Below are 13278 nucleotides of genomic sequence, written 5' to 3' on the forward strand. Positions count from 1 at the left end.
AGGAAAAGTAACACTTGTTTCTCTTCAAGGGCAATTTGGAAGTTCTAACTGCAACGGAGCTGGTCGGAGCTGGTCTGAGCTGATCGCCTGTACTTTGGGCACATGGCAAAAGTTGACGATGTTAGTCATTTCACAATCCACCATTTATTTGGTGATAAGTTTTTTGGAGTGGTATTTTGTCCTCAACGCAGTTTCTGGCAGAGAAACAGAGAGCAAATAATTTAAATAATGGAAAACCAGGAAGACCAGGAGAATCTTAGCAGTTCGCCTCGACAAACCAGGTCGCCAGTGTTTGTCAAAGTTGATCCGCAGAAATTGGTGCCAAGTGAAGGAGCCATTCGAGCTGCGAAACTGCGAACAAATGCTGAGACTCTTACTACCAATGTTCCGAAAGTCGATTCGATAAAGCATGAGACTAAACAACTCGGCGAATGGGACCCAACATCTTGGCATAGCAAACCGATTGTCCAGGACGTGATCTACGATGATGAAAAAGCTGTTGAGAAGGTACCTTCGTAGCTACAACTATTTCGAATATTATACTCACCATGCTTAGGCACTCGAGAAGCTCGAAGCACTACCACCACTTGTTTCTGTTCATGAGGTATATTCTGGTTAGCGATTATTTTATTTTAGAGAAGAGAAAAAATCTAATTTTCTTGCTTCTAGATTAACACGCTCCAGAAGCAGCTGTCTGAAGCAGCTCTCGGCAAAGCATTCGTCTTACAAGGCGGCGATTGCGCTGAGTTGTTTGATTATTGTACCCAAGTATGGACTTATGGATAGCATTATCTACAATGAGTGGACTATCTGACGCTGTTTTAGGATCGCATCGAGTCGAAAATGAAGATTTTGCTGCAAATGTCGCTAGTTTTGATTTGGGGTAAGCCGCAGAACTTGTTTTCGAAATGGAGACTAACAATACCACAGGATCTAAGCTTCCGCTAGTCAGAATTGGACGGATAGCAGGTCAATTTGCGAAGTATGTTGTGTGCAGTGATGTTCAGATAGAATCGAGTTAATTTGTCCTTGGGGAGCAGACCGCGTTCAAAGCTTACGGAAGAAATCAACGGGAAAACCGTTTCATCATTCAGGTACGGCGACGAGAAAAACATTGGTGACGAAAAATACTGATGCGTTCAGGGGAGATAATATCAATGGCTTTGAGATCGACGAAAGAACTCCCGAACCTTCTCGTCTGGTCAGGTAAGAGTACAATATTAACGTCAGTTGACAGTTCTGATTCTTAATATTCATAGCGCCTATTTCCATTCGTCTGCGACATTGAACTTCATTCGGTCGTTATTGTCATCAGGATTTGCTGATTTGCACAGACCTTTTGACTGGTCATTAACCCATGTCCAGTCGAGTTCTGTCAAGGCGCGTTATTCGTCAGTCGTGAAGTCTATCACTGAGGGCCTATCGTTCATGAAGACCGTCGGCGCAGACAAATCCTCGACGTTGAGCTCGATTGATTTTTTCACATCGCATGAAGCCCTACTTCTAGAATTTGAGCAGAGTCTTACTCGCAAATTACGAGATCCAGCCGATGGCAAATTGAAATGGTATAACACATCTGCGCATTTTCTTTGGATCGGAGATCGGACCCGGCAGCTTAATGGAGCTCATGTTGAGTATTTCCGAGGGTTGATGAATCCAATCGGAATTAAAGTGGGACCGTCGATGTCTGCGGATGATTTAGTTGCTGTGTTGGATATTCTCGATCCTAATTTCATTACCGGCAAGGTAACTTTAATTAGTCGCTATGGAGCTGATAAGATCCGGGATTTGCTTCCGACTCACATTGAGGCTGTTGGCAAAACAAAACATAAAGTCGTCTGGTATGATATGTATAGCTTTTAGAGAGGAGGTATGTTGTACTAATTCTTATTAAAAAGGATCTGCGATCCCTGCCATGGAAATACAAAACTCTCTGAGGCCACTAATCTGAAAACCCGTGATTTTGAAGATATCATGTCCGAGGTTGCTTCTTCTTTGGAAGTTCATAAGGCGCATGGTTCGCAACTTCATGGCGTACATCTGGAACTTACTGGAGATGCTGTTACTGAGTGTATAGGTCAGTAAATTTTTTCTGAATCTGGGATGATGTTGCTAATACTCCTTAGGCGGCTCACAGCAACTTACGGACGAGGATTTAGAAATTAGATACGATACAGTCTGCGATCCTCGATTGAGTGAAGCTCAGTGTGAGTTGAATTTTTGATGAGGTATTGCATAGAAATTCTGACGATAAATTTAGCGCTTGATGTTGCATTTTTAATTGCAGATTGGTTTCAAAAAGGAACAATGATGTCGATTGCGGACGAGATGAAATAATGCCTGCAGATTGTAAAAGCCAAAGTTAGAAGGCTATGAAGAGCAGAAGTTCTTGATAAATTTAGGCATAGTTCCATGTATTAATATATCTCTACATTGTCCGAATATTCGCTAGCGGTCCAACCGGAAACGCTGTCAAAATATCAGAAATATCCCCCCACCAAGTCAACCCGAATGTGCGATACCAATCGACAGTGATTTGAATACCTTGATCAAACGGAGTCTTCTGAGCCCAGCCCAATTTTTTCAATCGAGTCGCATCAATCGCATATCTGCAATCATTGAATGGTCTATCTTGTGTATGCTGAATAAATGCCTCATGCTGTGTCGCTGAATATCCAAAACAGTCGAGTAGTTGTTTGCATAGATCAAGATTAGAAATCTCGTCAGCCGTGCCGATATTGTATATCTGACCAATCGTACCTTTATGAAGTATTGTATCCAAAGCGTCAATTGCATCACCGGCGTAAAGATATCTTCTGGTGTTCGATCCATCTCCATGTATCAGACATTTACGTCCGCTTTCAAGCAGACATACAAACTTCGGAATGATTTTTTCTGGGAACTGATGCGGGCCGTAGACATTGTTACAGCGAACAATGACAATCGGCATTTTGAAGCTTTTGTAGTACGAATTAGCGAGCATATCAGCGGCGGCCTTTGAAGCTGCGTATGGATTCGTTGGCGCCAGAATTGCCGACTCAAGTAAATCGTCGTCATTTGCGTTGATCTCACCGTATACTTCATCAGTCGAGACATGGATAAACTTCTTGACCTTCCCATATGACTTGCAGCATTCCAGGAGAACATGAGTCCCGTAAGCGTTCACGGCCGTAAACTCGAACGAGTCGCCCCCAAACGACCGATCAACATGGCTCAGCGCAGCCAAGTGAAATACAGTATCAATAGCAAACTTTTCGAGTGTTGAGCTCACGTCTCTCGGAACCGTTATATCGCCCTTTACAAACTGAAACGTAGTTCCTTGTAGACATTTCAGATTGTTCAGGGTTGCACAGTAGTCGAGGTTATCAAGACAAACCACATTATATTCGGGATATTGCAGAACCAAATGACGGACTAACCACGACGCACTGCAAATCTATTAGCCATCATCTCCTCATATCATTAAACCCGCTCACATAAAACCTGCTCCACCAGTAACCAGTATATTGCAAGTTCCCTCGAGCTTGTCGAATTTTGTCGTGCCTGTAAACACCGGCGACTGCTTCCATAATGGTAGTTGGTCACACGCGTTGTCCGCGTCAAATGTCATTTTCGTGCTTGACATAGTCCTCCAGCGCGTTAATTACTTGGCTGGAACATGAAACATGCTTTATGCTTTTTTTCTTATCTTGATTCTCGCTGGTTTTCGATTGCTTACACAGAGTCTGCTGTTTAGCGTATATGAATCGAGCTGGAAATGCAATTACAAATGATCTGCATGCGCTTGCGCTTAGTTGTGGTAGCCGCACTCGCGCTATCTACAATATTTACTCTTCCAACGCGGTTTCAATAATATCCAAAAATTTCTTCTTGCAATTAATGAGGAATTCATATATTTGCTCGTCCAAGTAAACAGGAAACTCTAAATCTTAAACATATTACGCAGGTTCTCGTTCCGCTTCTTCAGCGGACTGATCGCCTTCCCCTCAAGATGAATTCGCTGAGCAATAGGTGCTGCAAGCTTTGGTCCTCCTCCACCAAGCGTTCGCATACGCTTTTTGACTTTGACAGCTCCTTCCTCAAATTCCTTACCACAGTTATTATCAATATCAAACAATGTAGCGGTCTGCGCACTTTTCGCAAGTTTCCTCTTCCTTTTCGGTCCTTCCTTCAGTCGAGGGGATTTAACCTCTTCAGTGATAATAGCCGCTAGCTCTGCCGTAGTCAATGAAGTGCTTTTAGGTTTTTCTCTAACAGCTTGAGTAGCTTCTACTTCTGGTTCCGCGTCATTCAAATTGGAAACCGATTCGCAGCTTACAGTAATTTCCTCCTGTATAGCATTTTCTTCTTTTGCAGGAGAAGTTGTACTCAGCTTTGAAGCTAACCCAGATGATGGCTGTCCATTCTGATTAACAATCGGACTGAGCGGTTTTCGAGCTTGACGCGACAAGAACGGAGTCATAGAAAAATCAGACTTTTCCAAAAGCTTCTGTTGAAGTGTTTCCTTTTGCTGACCCTGCCGCGTGCGGACTTGTTCTGGAGTAAACAACAGCGCTGATGCAGATTCAGTCTCGAATCTTGCTGTCTTTTTCTTGCCCGCTACGGCCTGAGCAAGCCTTAGCTTACCTTGAATAGTTTCAAATTTCTTCTCCAAAGTCTTTTGTTTGGACTCGTATTGACTTTTCTGTTTCTCCAGTTTCATATTTAGGAGGCCTGTGTTCTTCTCCAACTGCTTGCTAGCAATCTCTGTAGCTTTAGCCTGATCCGCAAGTTTAGCTTTCAAGGAAGAAATTTCATTCATTAACTTAGTTTCGCTTTCAGATGCTAGGCTTGCATCTACTTTTCTTGATTCCGCTTCTTCTCTTGATTTCGTACGCTCCAAGTCCTCCCTCTGACTCTCAATTTTCTTGTATTTAAATTCTAGTTCTTTGTAGTCTGATCTCAATCTTTTATTTTCTTGTTTCAATTTATTGTCAGCCTCACTTAAATGATTCAATTTCTTTTCCAGACCGTCACATTTTTTTGCTAGATTGGACTTCTCTCTCTCTAGGACACATTTTGCTGATACATCCTTTTCTGAACTCTCTAATTCAATACTGAGTCTGCTATACTTGCTCTGGAGCTCGAGCTTTTGCTGAAGAAGTTCATTATATTTATATCTTAACTCGATCAAATCATTTTGAGCATTCTGGGCTTTCTCGATCCCAGTTGCAACCTTTCCAGATTCAGTTAATATCTGGTTCATAAGGTTTTCATTTTGCTGCCGAACATGTTCATGCTCAAAACCGAGTTTTTCGAATTTTGCAGTGATTTTCTCATTCTCGTCCGCCATTGCGGTCACTTTCTCAGCTTCATTTTTAAGCTTCTCCATGAGTTCCCTGACTCTCTCCTTTAGCTGTACGGATAGCTGTCGATGCTGCGACTCATCTAACCGTAGCTGAGAGACATAGCTTTCAAGATCTTCGTTGTGAATCTCCAGCTCCATTATCTGTGCATCGCTTATTCTCTGCATGTTCAGCTGTTCACACTTCTGCATGTCGGAAACGGATTTCGCATATTGCATCGACTTGATCAAACAATCCTGCTATATTAACCTACTGCCTAAATGCGTAGATACCTAAAAAAAACTAACCTTGGTCAAATAGTTAGAGTAGCCGTATATACTGTCCATGATTCGAACTCCCGTTTCTGGTCGTCTGCTGTTATAGAAATCGCGTTCGAGGAAACATGTAGCGCGTCGAATATTGTTGACGTCCCATCTGGTGTTTGTTTTCAACCGGGCTAGGGCCAGGCTTCGGTTTCCATGTCAACCGCCAGAGGTTTCGTGAATTCAGTTTGGGGTTTGTATCAGTAAGCTTTGGTGCCTAGAGCGGTTGAGTTACGCGGTAGAAGTTTAATTTACGTGTCCAACTTGAGTGAGAGAAGGATTCAGGCTAGCTTTTCTAAGGGAAGGAAAAAGATTCAATCAAGTCAATTGATTTCGAAAACGAAAGATAAGGATGCGGAGAGTCACGTCGATTGTGTTGTTTTTGGTTTCGTGCGTTGGATATGTGCTGGCGGCGACGGCCAAAAACAAGGCAGGGACTTTTGATTCGGCCTATATGGACAAGCTACTTGCGATGAGTCCTGATGGACTGATCCGGTTAAACGAGCTAACGTTCGATGCAGTGATTGGCAGTCCGAGGGATTATGCCGTTGCAGTGTTGTTGACTGCAGAAGCACCATCCATGGGCTGTCAATTATGTCGTCAATTCTCACCAGATTATAGTCTTGTCGCTCACTCATACCACGTCGACCATCCATTCAGTGGAGACGGATTGTACATTGCGGTTCTTGACTTTAAAGACGGCCAAAAAATTTTTCAGAGACTGCAGATTAAGAGTGCACCCAATGTTTGGCTTTACCTCCCTACTGAAGGTCCTAATGCATCGAATGCTGGCAGCCCTATCATTTTCGATATGCAAACTCTGTAAGTGACCGAGCTGGTGACTCTACGAACAGATTTGGCGGCGGCGACTAACGAGAGAAATTTTAGTACCGATATTCCTCAGAATATTATTAAGTTTTTAGAAACGTACGTTCCAGAGCTCGAGATCATTATCCACCGTCCCGCCGACTATAGCAAGATCGGATCAATCATCACCGGACTTGCCGTTGCCGGCATCGCTCTACGATACATGTACCCGCTTCTGAGACCGATTATTGAGTCTCGGACAATTTGGGCAGGATTATCTTTGATTGGAATTCTCATGTTCATTTCTGGCCATATGTTCAACAATATTCGTCACACTCCCTACGTCACTGGTGACCGCAATGGAGGCATCCAATATATTGCTCCCGCATTTTCGCAGCAATACGGATTCGAAACTCAAATAATAGCGGTCCTCTACGCATTTCTGGCTTTCAGTGCCATCTCTTTAGCTATCAAAGTTCCCCGTATTTCGGACTCGACCAAACAGCTCTTATCCGTTACCACCTGGGTCGTGATCATCTGGGCAATGTTCAGCGTCTTGATGTTTATTTTCAGAATCAAAAACAGGGGCTATCCTTTCTCGATTCCTCCAATGTCGAAATGAATTTATTTTTTGGGATCGGCCGTTGATAAAATACTAAAATGGGTAGTTAGATTTAAAGTATTAGTGAATTGATTCAAATTACACAAGGAACTTTCACGACAAAATACACAACCACAAAACAAAAAAAACAAAAAAAACAAAACTCCGCATCACAACCCACGATTGCAAAATGCAATAATAACGGCAATCACAGTATACAGTAAACACAGCGGAAGAAGACTTATATACAAACACTGATCGTAACCCTCATTATCATACACTTATATATATCGAAAACAAACGATTAATCATCCATTTCATCGCGTAACATCACATCGTACAGCCTATAGAGCGGCCCACTTGGTTGGATTATTGAATGCGGTACGAGATCGAGAGCGAGTGCCATATCTTCGGCTGTAATGACATTATCGTCATCGAATTCTTGTAGTTTGCGCTTCGCATCTGATTGAGACCGGGAACTTGGTGCATCTAGTGAATTAAAAGTGGTATTGCTTTGAAACGATCGTGCCGCTGTCAATGCACTTTGAATGCGATGTTTGGGTCGCACACGATCAAACAACTGCTGGACAAACCCACGCATGTGGTATTCTAGTCCGGCGAGAATGATCTGTGGCACATCACCAGAAATGCCATCCATTAAACCATGCTCGTAGGCTATACCAAGAACTCGTGTTCGCAGTGAATCAGCATCTGGAAGTTCAAATGACTCCGAAGAGAGTGGCAGATGATAATTTTGGATGATGTCTTGGGTGATGGCTAGAATAGTTAGGTGACAAACAGATAGAGCCAAGTACAAATGTGAAGTTAGCTTACTTGATTTAACCTTGTCTTTGTCCTTGCCTGAAGGCATTACTGGAAGTTTTGCTTGCCGAGTAAGCACAATCGTCGAAAGTGGAGGTGTAGTTTTTCCCGCTTCCTATAACTATGTCAATTACATCGTTTCCAGTTCCACGAGGAGAAACCTACACTTGTAATTGCCTTAATCCTGCGCCGCTCTCGAGGTGTAAATCCCATAATTTCACTCTTTAGTCTTGCAATAACCGGATTCGCTGCATTTTTAGATGAACGTAGCAGCGAATCCTTCGGACGTGTACTCCATCCAGGCAACCCATTTGCCGACGGCGGTGGATCTCGAAGTGAATTTGCCATACTGGCGAGCAGAAATTGGTTATGCATACGGACCGTATTTCGATTGAGAATAGTTGCTAGTTCGGATTCAAGTTCAATTCGCGTCAACCTTCCAATCAGAAAACTGGTCAGCACTTCACGATAGTGCGCCCATTTGTCTCCGAGTATTTTGCGGAATTCATTCATCAGCGCTTCGGTTTCTATCCGGCGTGCTGGACGTTGAGGTTTAGATGGCGTCGTAGTCGCACTGCCAGTCTGACTAACATTTGTGGATGCCGACGGGGTCATAGCAGAACCAGATAAACTAGCCATGCTAGCAGACCGATTCAATATCGGCTGAGGAGACGCGCGCGCTGATACAGTCCCATTCATGCTCCTGTAAGTCTCAATCCAACACCCAAATCTAAGCTCAGTAATTAGAATCAATTCTAAACAAAAATTCAAAAACCAACTCAAATACGAACCAGTTTTGGCCCGAATAGCCCTATTCCTTTTGATCTCGGGATCAGTTAGCTATCCAAACTCACTTCCACAGTCCTCCCGCAACTGGTACTATTCCAGCAACAACCTTAAATGACACACCCGACAAAAGCTATGCACTGTCTAGATTCCTCTTTTATAATTTCAGTGATACCTATTTCGGTTGTCCAATCTGCTGCATCTGAACGTAGAAGAACTATAATACCTTCATCTTCGATAGATTCTTGGAGCTACTCTTCTTAGATATCCGTCAATCAAACAGTATTACAGTTATACCATATCTGTATTATCATTACATGATTAGTACCACAACTTACGCACAGTAAGAGATCTATATGTTCTCCCAAACCATCAACTACAATGGCCCTCTTACAATATATGAAAACATTTATATTTAACCAAACAAAAATACTCCTAACTAAACAAGAACAATAAAGTAAACGTGAATAAGTTATAAAATAAGCTCTGACTCACTCCGGACAAGAAGACCCTTCTCCTTTAAATAGTTCTTAACATCTGAGACTTTATATTCTGCGCGGTGGAACATCCCGGCGCCCAAAGCAGCATCGGTCGTAGTTTTCTTGAACACTTGATAGAAATGTTCCGGATTTCCCGCACCAGAAGAAGCGATGACCGGAATTCGGATTGCATCTTTTACAGACTGGATCAGCTCCAAATCAAAGCCAGAATTTGTACCATCTTTATCGATGCAATTGAGTAAGATTTCACCGGCACCCATCTTCTCAACCGCGGTGACTAGCTGGATGACATCGAGATCACGAGTCTCACGGCCGCCTTTAATCGTACATTGATACCAGGCATATTCCTCGCCGTTGGGGCCCTTATACGACGTCTTGACAGTGCTATGCTTGGTATCTCTAGGAGAATCGACGTATACCCGCTTCGGATCGACCGAGATGACAACGGCTTGCGCTCCATAGGCTTTTGAAATAGTCTCCATTGCTGTTTCACCAGAGAGCTTCCCGTTTCGTGAGTAGTATTCCTCAGCGGCAATCACAGCATCGCTACCAATGGAAACTTTGTCTGCGCCAGATCTGAAGTAGGTGGAGGCGACATCCAGAGCGGAAATTTTACTTCCATCAGGATCGACCATGTCTCTGATTCCACCACCAATGGTTAAAGGAACAAATACAGTTTCGCTGGTCTTGCGCAAAATTTCAAGCATAGGAGTGTCGGCTAACGGGCAATTACGGAAAGAGGTGATGTTCAAAAAAGTGACCTCATCCGCCCCTTCGAGATAATACCGCTCAGCCATTTCGACAGGTTTACCTAGATTCCGTACTTTACCACCTGCGTTAGCTGTCGCACCTTTTTCTCGGACATCGTATTGATCGCCCTTTGTGACCACTAAGTCGCCATCATCATTTGTCCTTACGTCCAAGCAGGCAATGATACGCTTTGTCAGGCCAGGAGTTCCTTTAGCTGCTTCATTACTCAACTCCGTGAGCTGCTCGCCTTCCAAAAAAGCCTTCAAGACGCGCAACCCAGCCACACCGCTCTTCTCGGGATGAAACTGGGTTGCGAATACGTTACCTTTACACACAGCACCGGCAAACGCTTCTCCATTATAATCACCGATCGCGACTGTCCAGCCTTGTTCAATAGGAGCTTCAACTGGTGCACAGTACGAATGAACGTAGTAATACTTGCTTTCGGGTCGTAGTCCATATATACCTTTGTTTTCGAGACCATTTACTTTGGCGCTATTCCAGCCGATGTGCGGGACCGATTTGGCCGTGTCGTCAAATTTTTTGAGATCGGCAGGAATGATTCCGAGTCCTTCCACGCCTGGAGATTCTGTGGATCCTCGAAACAACGCTTGCATTCCTACACAAATTCCCATGATTCTGCGCCCCGATGCAATATAGGCTTTCAGTGGCTCGACAAACCCACGATTTTGCAAAGCTGAAAGCACATGGCCGAAATTTCCAACACCGGGAAACAAGAGAATCTAAAATTGTTAGCATACCTAGCTGAAACCAAAACTCTGACAGAAATTTATAAGCATACTTCTGCATCGTCAAGTCCGTCGGATGGGGTCTTTATCCACTTTACAGAGTATCCCAACTTTGTCAGGGCATTATACAAAGAGCGTAAATTACCGCTCTCAAGGTCGAGGACGTAGACAACTTTAGACAGTGTCATTTCCGATTTGTTACCGTTATTGTCAAATGGTTGCTTATATTTAAGTAAGCAGAACCTTGCTAAAGTAACCAAAAGTGGTGTGGAAGAAATCTGAGTCACCGGAAAAAGGTATCTGGACGCCGCGCTGTAAGACCTTATTTGGACCAAAGCAATCCTGTTTTGATGCTGACCGTGTGGTTGTGAGTGGTGGCTCACGTCTTTTTTATAATTGCAAACTCAGGAAGCAGTCTAAGATTGTTAAATAAATAGAGCTTTGGTAATTGAGAATAGGTAGGCAGAATTACAAATGTTTGCAGTTAGTTGTGACTCTAGAATATCGGTTTAGGGCGTTGGGCAGGAGCTGAGCAGGAAGTGAGCATGCGAACACAAAAAATATATTTCACCATCGGATCAAACTATTTGATGTAACATTATAATATCATAAAAAACTAAAATTAATTATTTCAGAGCGGACAAAACGCGAAGTTTTGAGTAAAAACTATCAATGTCCAGATATGTTCCTTTTAGCCAGCGTCCACTGAGCAAAAGATCCTGAGTTTCTTGTTTGGTGGTCGCCAGCTTGAATTCTCTTCGACTGTGAAGAACCCGACGATTCATAAACAAAGCTATAACACCAGGCTCGAATTTCTCCTCATATTGTTCAGAGGGACTGTGGATGATGCTCTCGAACAATTTGTATGCATGCAAAAACTTTCTGAACTCACCATTCTCTGTCAAATCGTTCTGCTCGAGATCGGACTGAGAAATAAAATGCTCGAACGGGGCTTGGAAAGGAGGAGAGTAATTCATGCACTTGATTCTATAAGGTGGCATGAGGGGATGAAGCTGCTGATAGAAGGGGTCGAGCTCGATGAGCGGTCGGGTACACATATACTTGTGGCCGTCGTTGTCGTAATGGAACACAATTGGAAAGGAACACAATACTTTGAAGGCTTCAAGGTCGTTGTTGTAGATATAAGAAGCCGCGTTATAGCAGTCAGCATAGACAGATTCACCTCCTTCGGCATTGTTGGAGATGCAATGTAGAAGCTGGATTCCAGGAGGAGACTCATAATAGAGAAGGTCCATATGAAGAGGAAGATTAACAGAAGTGTACCTAAAACAATTATTAGATCCATGACATTGATATAAATATTCCATATATATTTTGCGTAAAGGAAGTTTCACTGTAACTTACGCTATATTTTTCGCATCTGGTATAGAAATCACATCCCATGACTTGCCATAGAATGTCTGCTTGATGTATCCAATTTTCTGGGCAATCTTCTCAACTACGATTTCCCCATCTAAAGCTTTTTCAGCAGCAGGAGCTCCAGTAATGAAAGCCATGCCGCAAGAATACAAAGCCAACACGATATCGGCAAATGCCCTGTCGTCCTCAAGATAGTCTGCATAGTCTCGGCGCACAAGCGCTGGGCCGAGATTTTGCTGATTCCACAACAGCTCAGGAACGTCAAACTTCCAATGAGCATTATATCTCAGTAACGGGGAGCTGTACTGCTCTAAAAAGTGGGTTGAATATCTGCTGACATGATCTGGAGTTCCCGCCGCCGTCCATGTAATTGTTACTGAATCATCTGCTTTATCGAAGGTGGTTGACTTTGGGTGCACGTCCAGGGGAATTTCACCAGTAGAAAAGTGCTTCTGTCCAGAAGAAGGATCAACACAGATGCTACATGTGCACGTATCGCGTAGAAATACGTTGTCAAATCTAGACTTACTTGGAATCGAAGATTCCTCTTCTGGAATGGATATGTCGGATTTTGCTATGCAACTTGTTGAGAACTGCATGGACCAGATGTATCTGTAACTTGGTCCAGCTGCAGCAGCCCCTGCTCTGATGCTGGCCATTCGGAAGCGGGATAACCACACCATTTCGTGCAGCTTCAGATATCTAATCTTCGTCTGTTTGCACACTCCATTTGGCCGATGATATCAATGTATGGGTAAGCCGCAGTGCGGGGCGAATCAATAGAAGAGGAGCACTGGAACTGATTCTAAACTTTTCCTAATGATGTGATTTAAATTAAAGATATTATACCTATTACGGCAGCCAAAGTGAAGAATTACCAAGAACCTACAAAAATTGGCCGTAGAATATCACAAATGCAGGCCGCGAAGACTTCAGTAAAATTTACTGTTTACATAATGATGGAAGCTAAAATGTATGTATTCGGACAGTACCAACAGATAACCAAAATATTTCTACAAATACAGCAGAGATCATGCCTAAACAAAGTTAGTAATCAAATATGAAGAAATTCGAAAAATGTAGTCGAATGATAGCTTGATCAGAAATTTGGGTATAGATACTTGGTCCACATAGTGAAGAGTACTAATCTTTCAGACTGGTGCACAGCGAATACTCATCATTAGCATTTAGACGACAAAGAAGCTTGACATACCATGAAATCAATTTACATATATT

The 13278-nt window shown here is 43.1% G+C and overlaps 7 protein-coding genes across 7 annotated transcripts; 2 read left to right on the forward strand and 5 right to left on the reverse strand.

Annotated features, from left to right (window-relative positions):
• The first annotated feature begins 119 nt into the window (after nucleotides 1-119).
• Nucleotides 120-2442, forward strand: V1516DRAFT_675656 (DAHP synthetase). Its single transcript, XM_066922285.1, has 11 exons — nucleotides 120-507; nucleotides 557-604; nucleotides 670-768; nucleotides 826-883; nucleotides 931-982; nucleotides 1041-1094; nucleotides 1144-1206; nucleotides 1260-1841; nucleotides 1899-2077; nucleotides 2127-2207; nucleotides 2261-2442. Exons 1-11 carry the CDS (start codon nucleotides 229-231, stop codon nucleotides 2335-2337), a joined length of 1572 nt encoding a protein of 523 aa, XP_066777562.1. The 5' UTR covers nucleotides 120-228; the 3' UTR covers nucleotides 2338-2442.
• V1516DRAFT_664486 (uncharacterized protein) lies at nucleotides 2429-3610 on the reverse strand (the record flags this gene model as incomplete). The annotated part of the gene is made up of 2 exons (XM_066920601.1): nucleotides 2429-3428; nucleotides 3477-3610. 2 exons carry the CDS (start codon nucleotides 3608-3610, stop codon nucleotides 2429-2431), a joined length of 1134 nt encoding a protein of 377 aa, XP_066777563.1.
• A 266-nt stretch (nucleotides 3611-3876) lies between these two features.
• On the reverse strand, nucleotides 3877-5750 carry V1516DRAFT_675662 (uncharacterized protein). The gene is made up of 2 exons (XM_066922286.1): nucleotides 5633-5750; nucleotides 3877-5581 (listed from the first exon to the last, which is right to left on the reverse strand). Exons 1-2 carry the CDS (start codon nucleotides 5669-5671, stop codon nucleotides 3923-3925), a joined length of 1698 nt encoding a protein of 565 aa, XP_066777564.1. The 5' UTR covers nucleotides 5672-5750; the 3' UTR covers nucleotides 3877-3922.
• A 167-nt stretch (nucleotides 5751-5917) lies between these two features.
• Nucleotides 5918-7198, forward strand: V1516DRAFT_638141 (uncharacterized protein). The gene is made up of 2 exons (XM_066920058.1): nucleotides 5918-6469; nucleotides 6536-7198. The coding sequence occupies exons 1-2, from the start codon at nucleotides 6000-6002 to the stop codon at nucleotides 7074-7076; spliced, it is 1011 nt and encodes a 336-aa protein (XP_066777565.1). The 5' UTR covers nucleotides 5918-5999; the 3' UTR covers nucleotides 7077-7198.
• Nucleotides 7129-8872, reverse strand: V1516DRAFT_707533 (transcriptional regulator of RNA polII, SAGA, subunit-domain-containing protein). Its single transcript, XM_066924176.1, has 3 exons — nucleotides 8669-8872; nucleotides 8043-8607; nucleotides 7129-7992 (listed from the first exon to the last, which is right to left on the reverse strand). The coding sequence occupies exons 2-3, from the start codon at nucleotides 8574-8576 to the stop codon at nucleotides 7360-7362; spliced, it is 1167 nt and encodes a 388-aa protein (XP_066777566.1). The 5' UTR covers nucleotides 8577-8607; nucleotides 8669-8872; the 3' UTR covers nucleotides 7129-7359.
• Nucleotides 8873-9056: 184 nt separating this feature from the next.
• On the reverse strand, nucleotides 9057-11118 carry V1516DRAFT_707534 (uncharacterized protein). Its single transcript, XM_066924177.1, has 3 exons — nucleotides 11021-11118; nucleotides 10716-10962; nucleotides 9057-10656 (listed from the first exon to the last, which is right to left on the reverse strand). The coding sequence occupies exons 2-3, from the start codon at nucleotides 10848-10850 to the stop codon at nucleotides 9136-9138; spliced, it is 1656 nt and encodes a 551-aa protein (XP_066777567.1). The 5' UTR covers nucleotides 10851-10962; nucleotides 11021-11118; the 3' UTR covers nucleotides 9057-9135.
• Nucleotides 11119-11288: 170 nt separating this feature from the next.
• On the reverse strand, nucleotides 11289-12725 carry V1516DRAFT_695974 (uncharacterized protein; the record flags this gene model as incomplete). Its single annotated transcript, XM_066924014.1, has 3 exons — nucleotides 11289-11946; nucleotides 12028-12570; nucleotides 12646-12725. The coding sequence occupies 3 exons, from the start codon at nucleotides 12723-12725 to the stop codon at nucleotides 11289-11291; spliced, it is 1281 nt and encodes a 426-aa protein (XP_066777568.1).
• Nucleotides 12726-13278: the final 553 nt, after the last annotated feature.

The sequence above is a fragment of the Lipomyces oligophaga genome (genome assembly GCF_038497815.1).
Source record: "Lipomyces oligophaga strain CBS 7107 unplaced genomic scaffold V1516scaffold_4, whole genome shotgun sequence".
NCBI classification, from domain to species: Eukaryota; Fungi; Ascomycota; class Lipomycetes; order Lipomycetales; family Lipomycetaceae; genus Lipomyces; species [Lipomyces] oligophaga.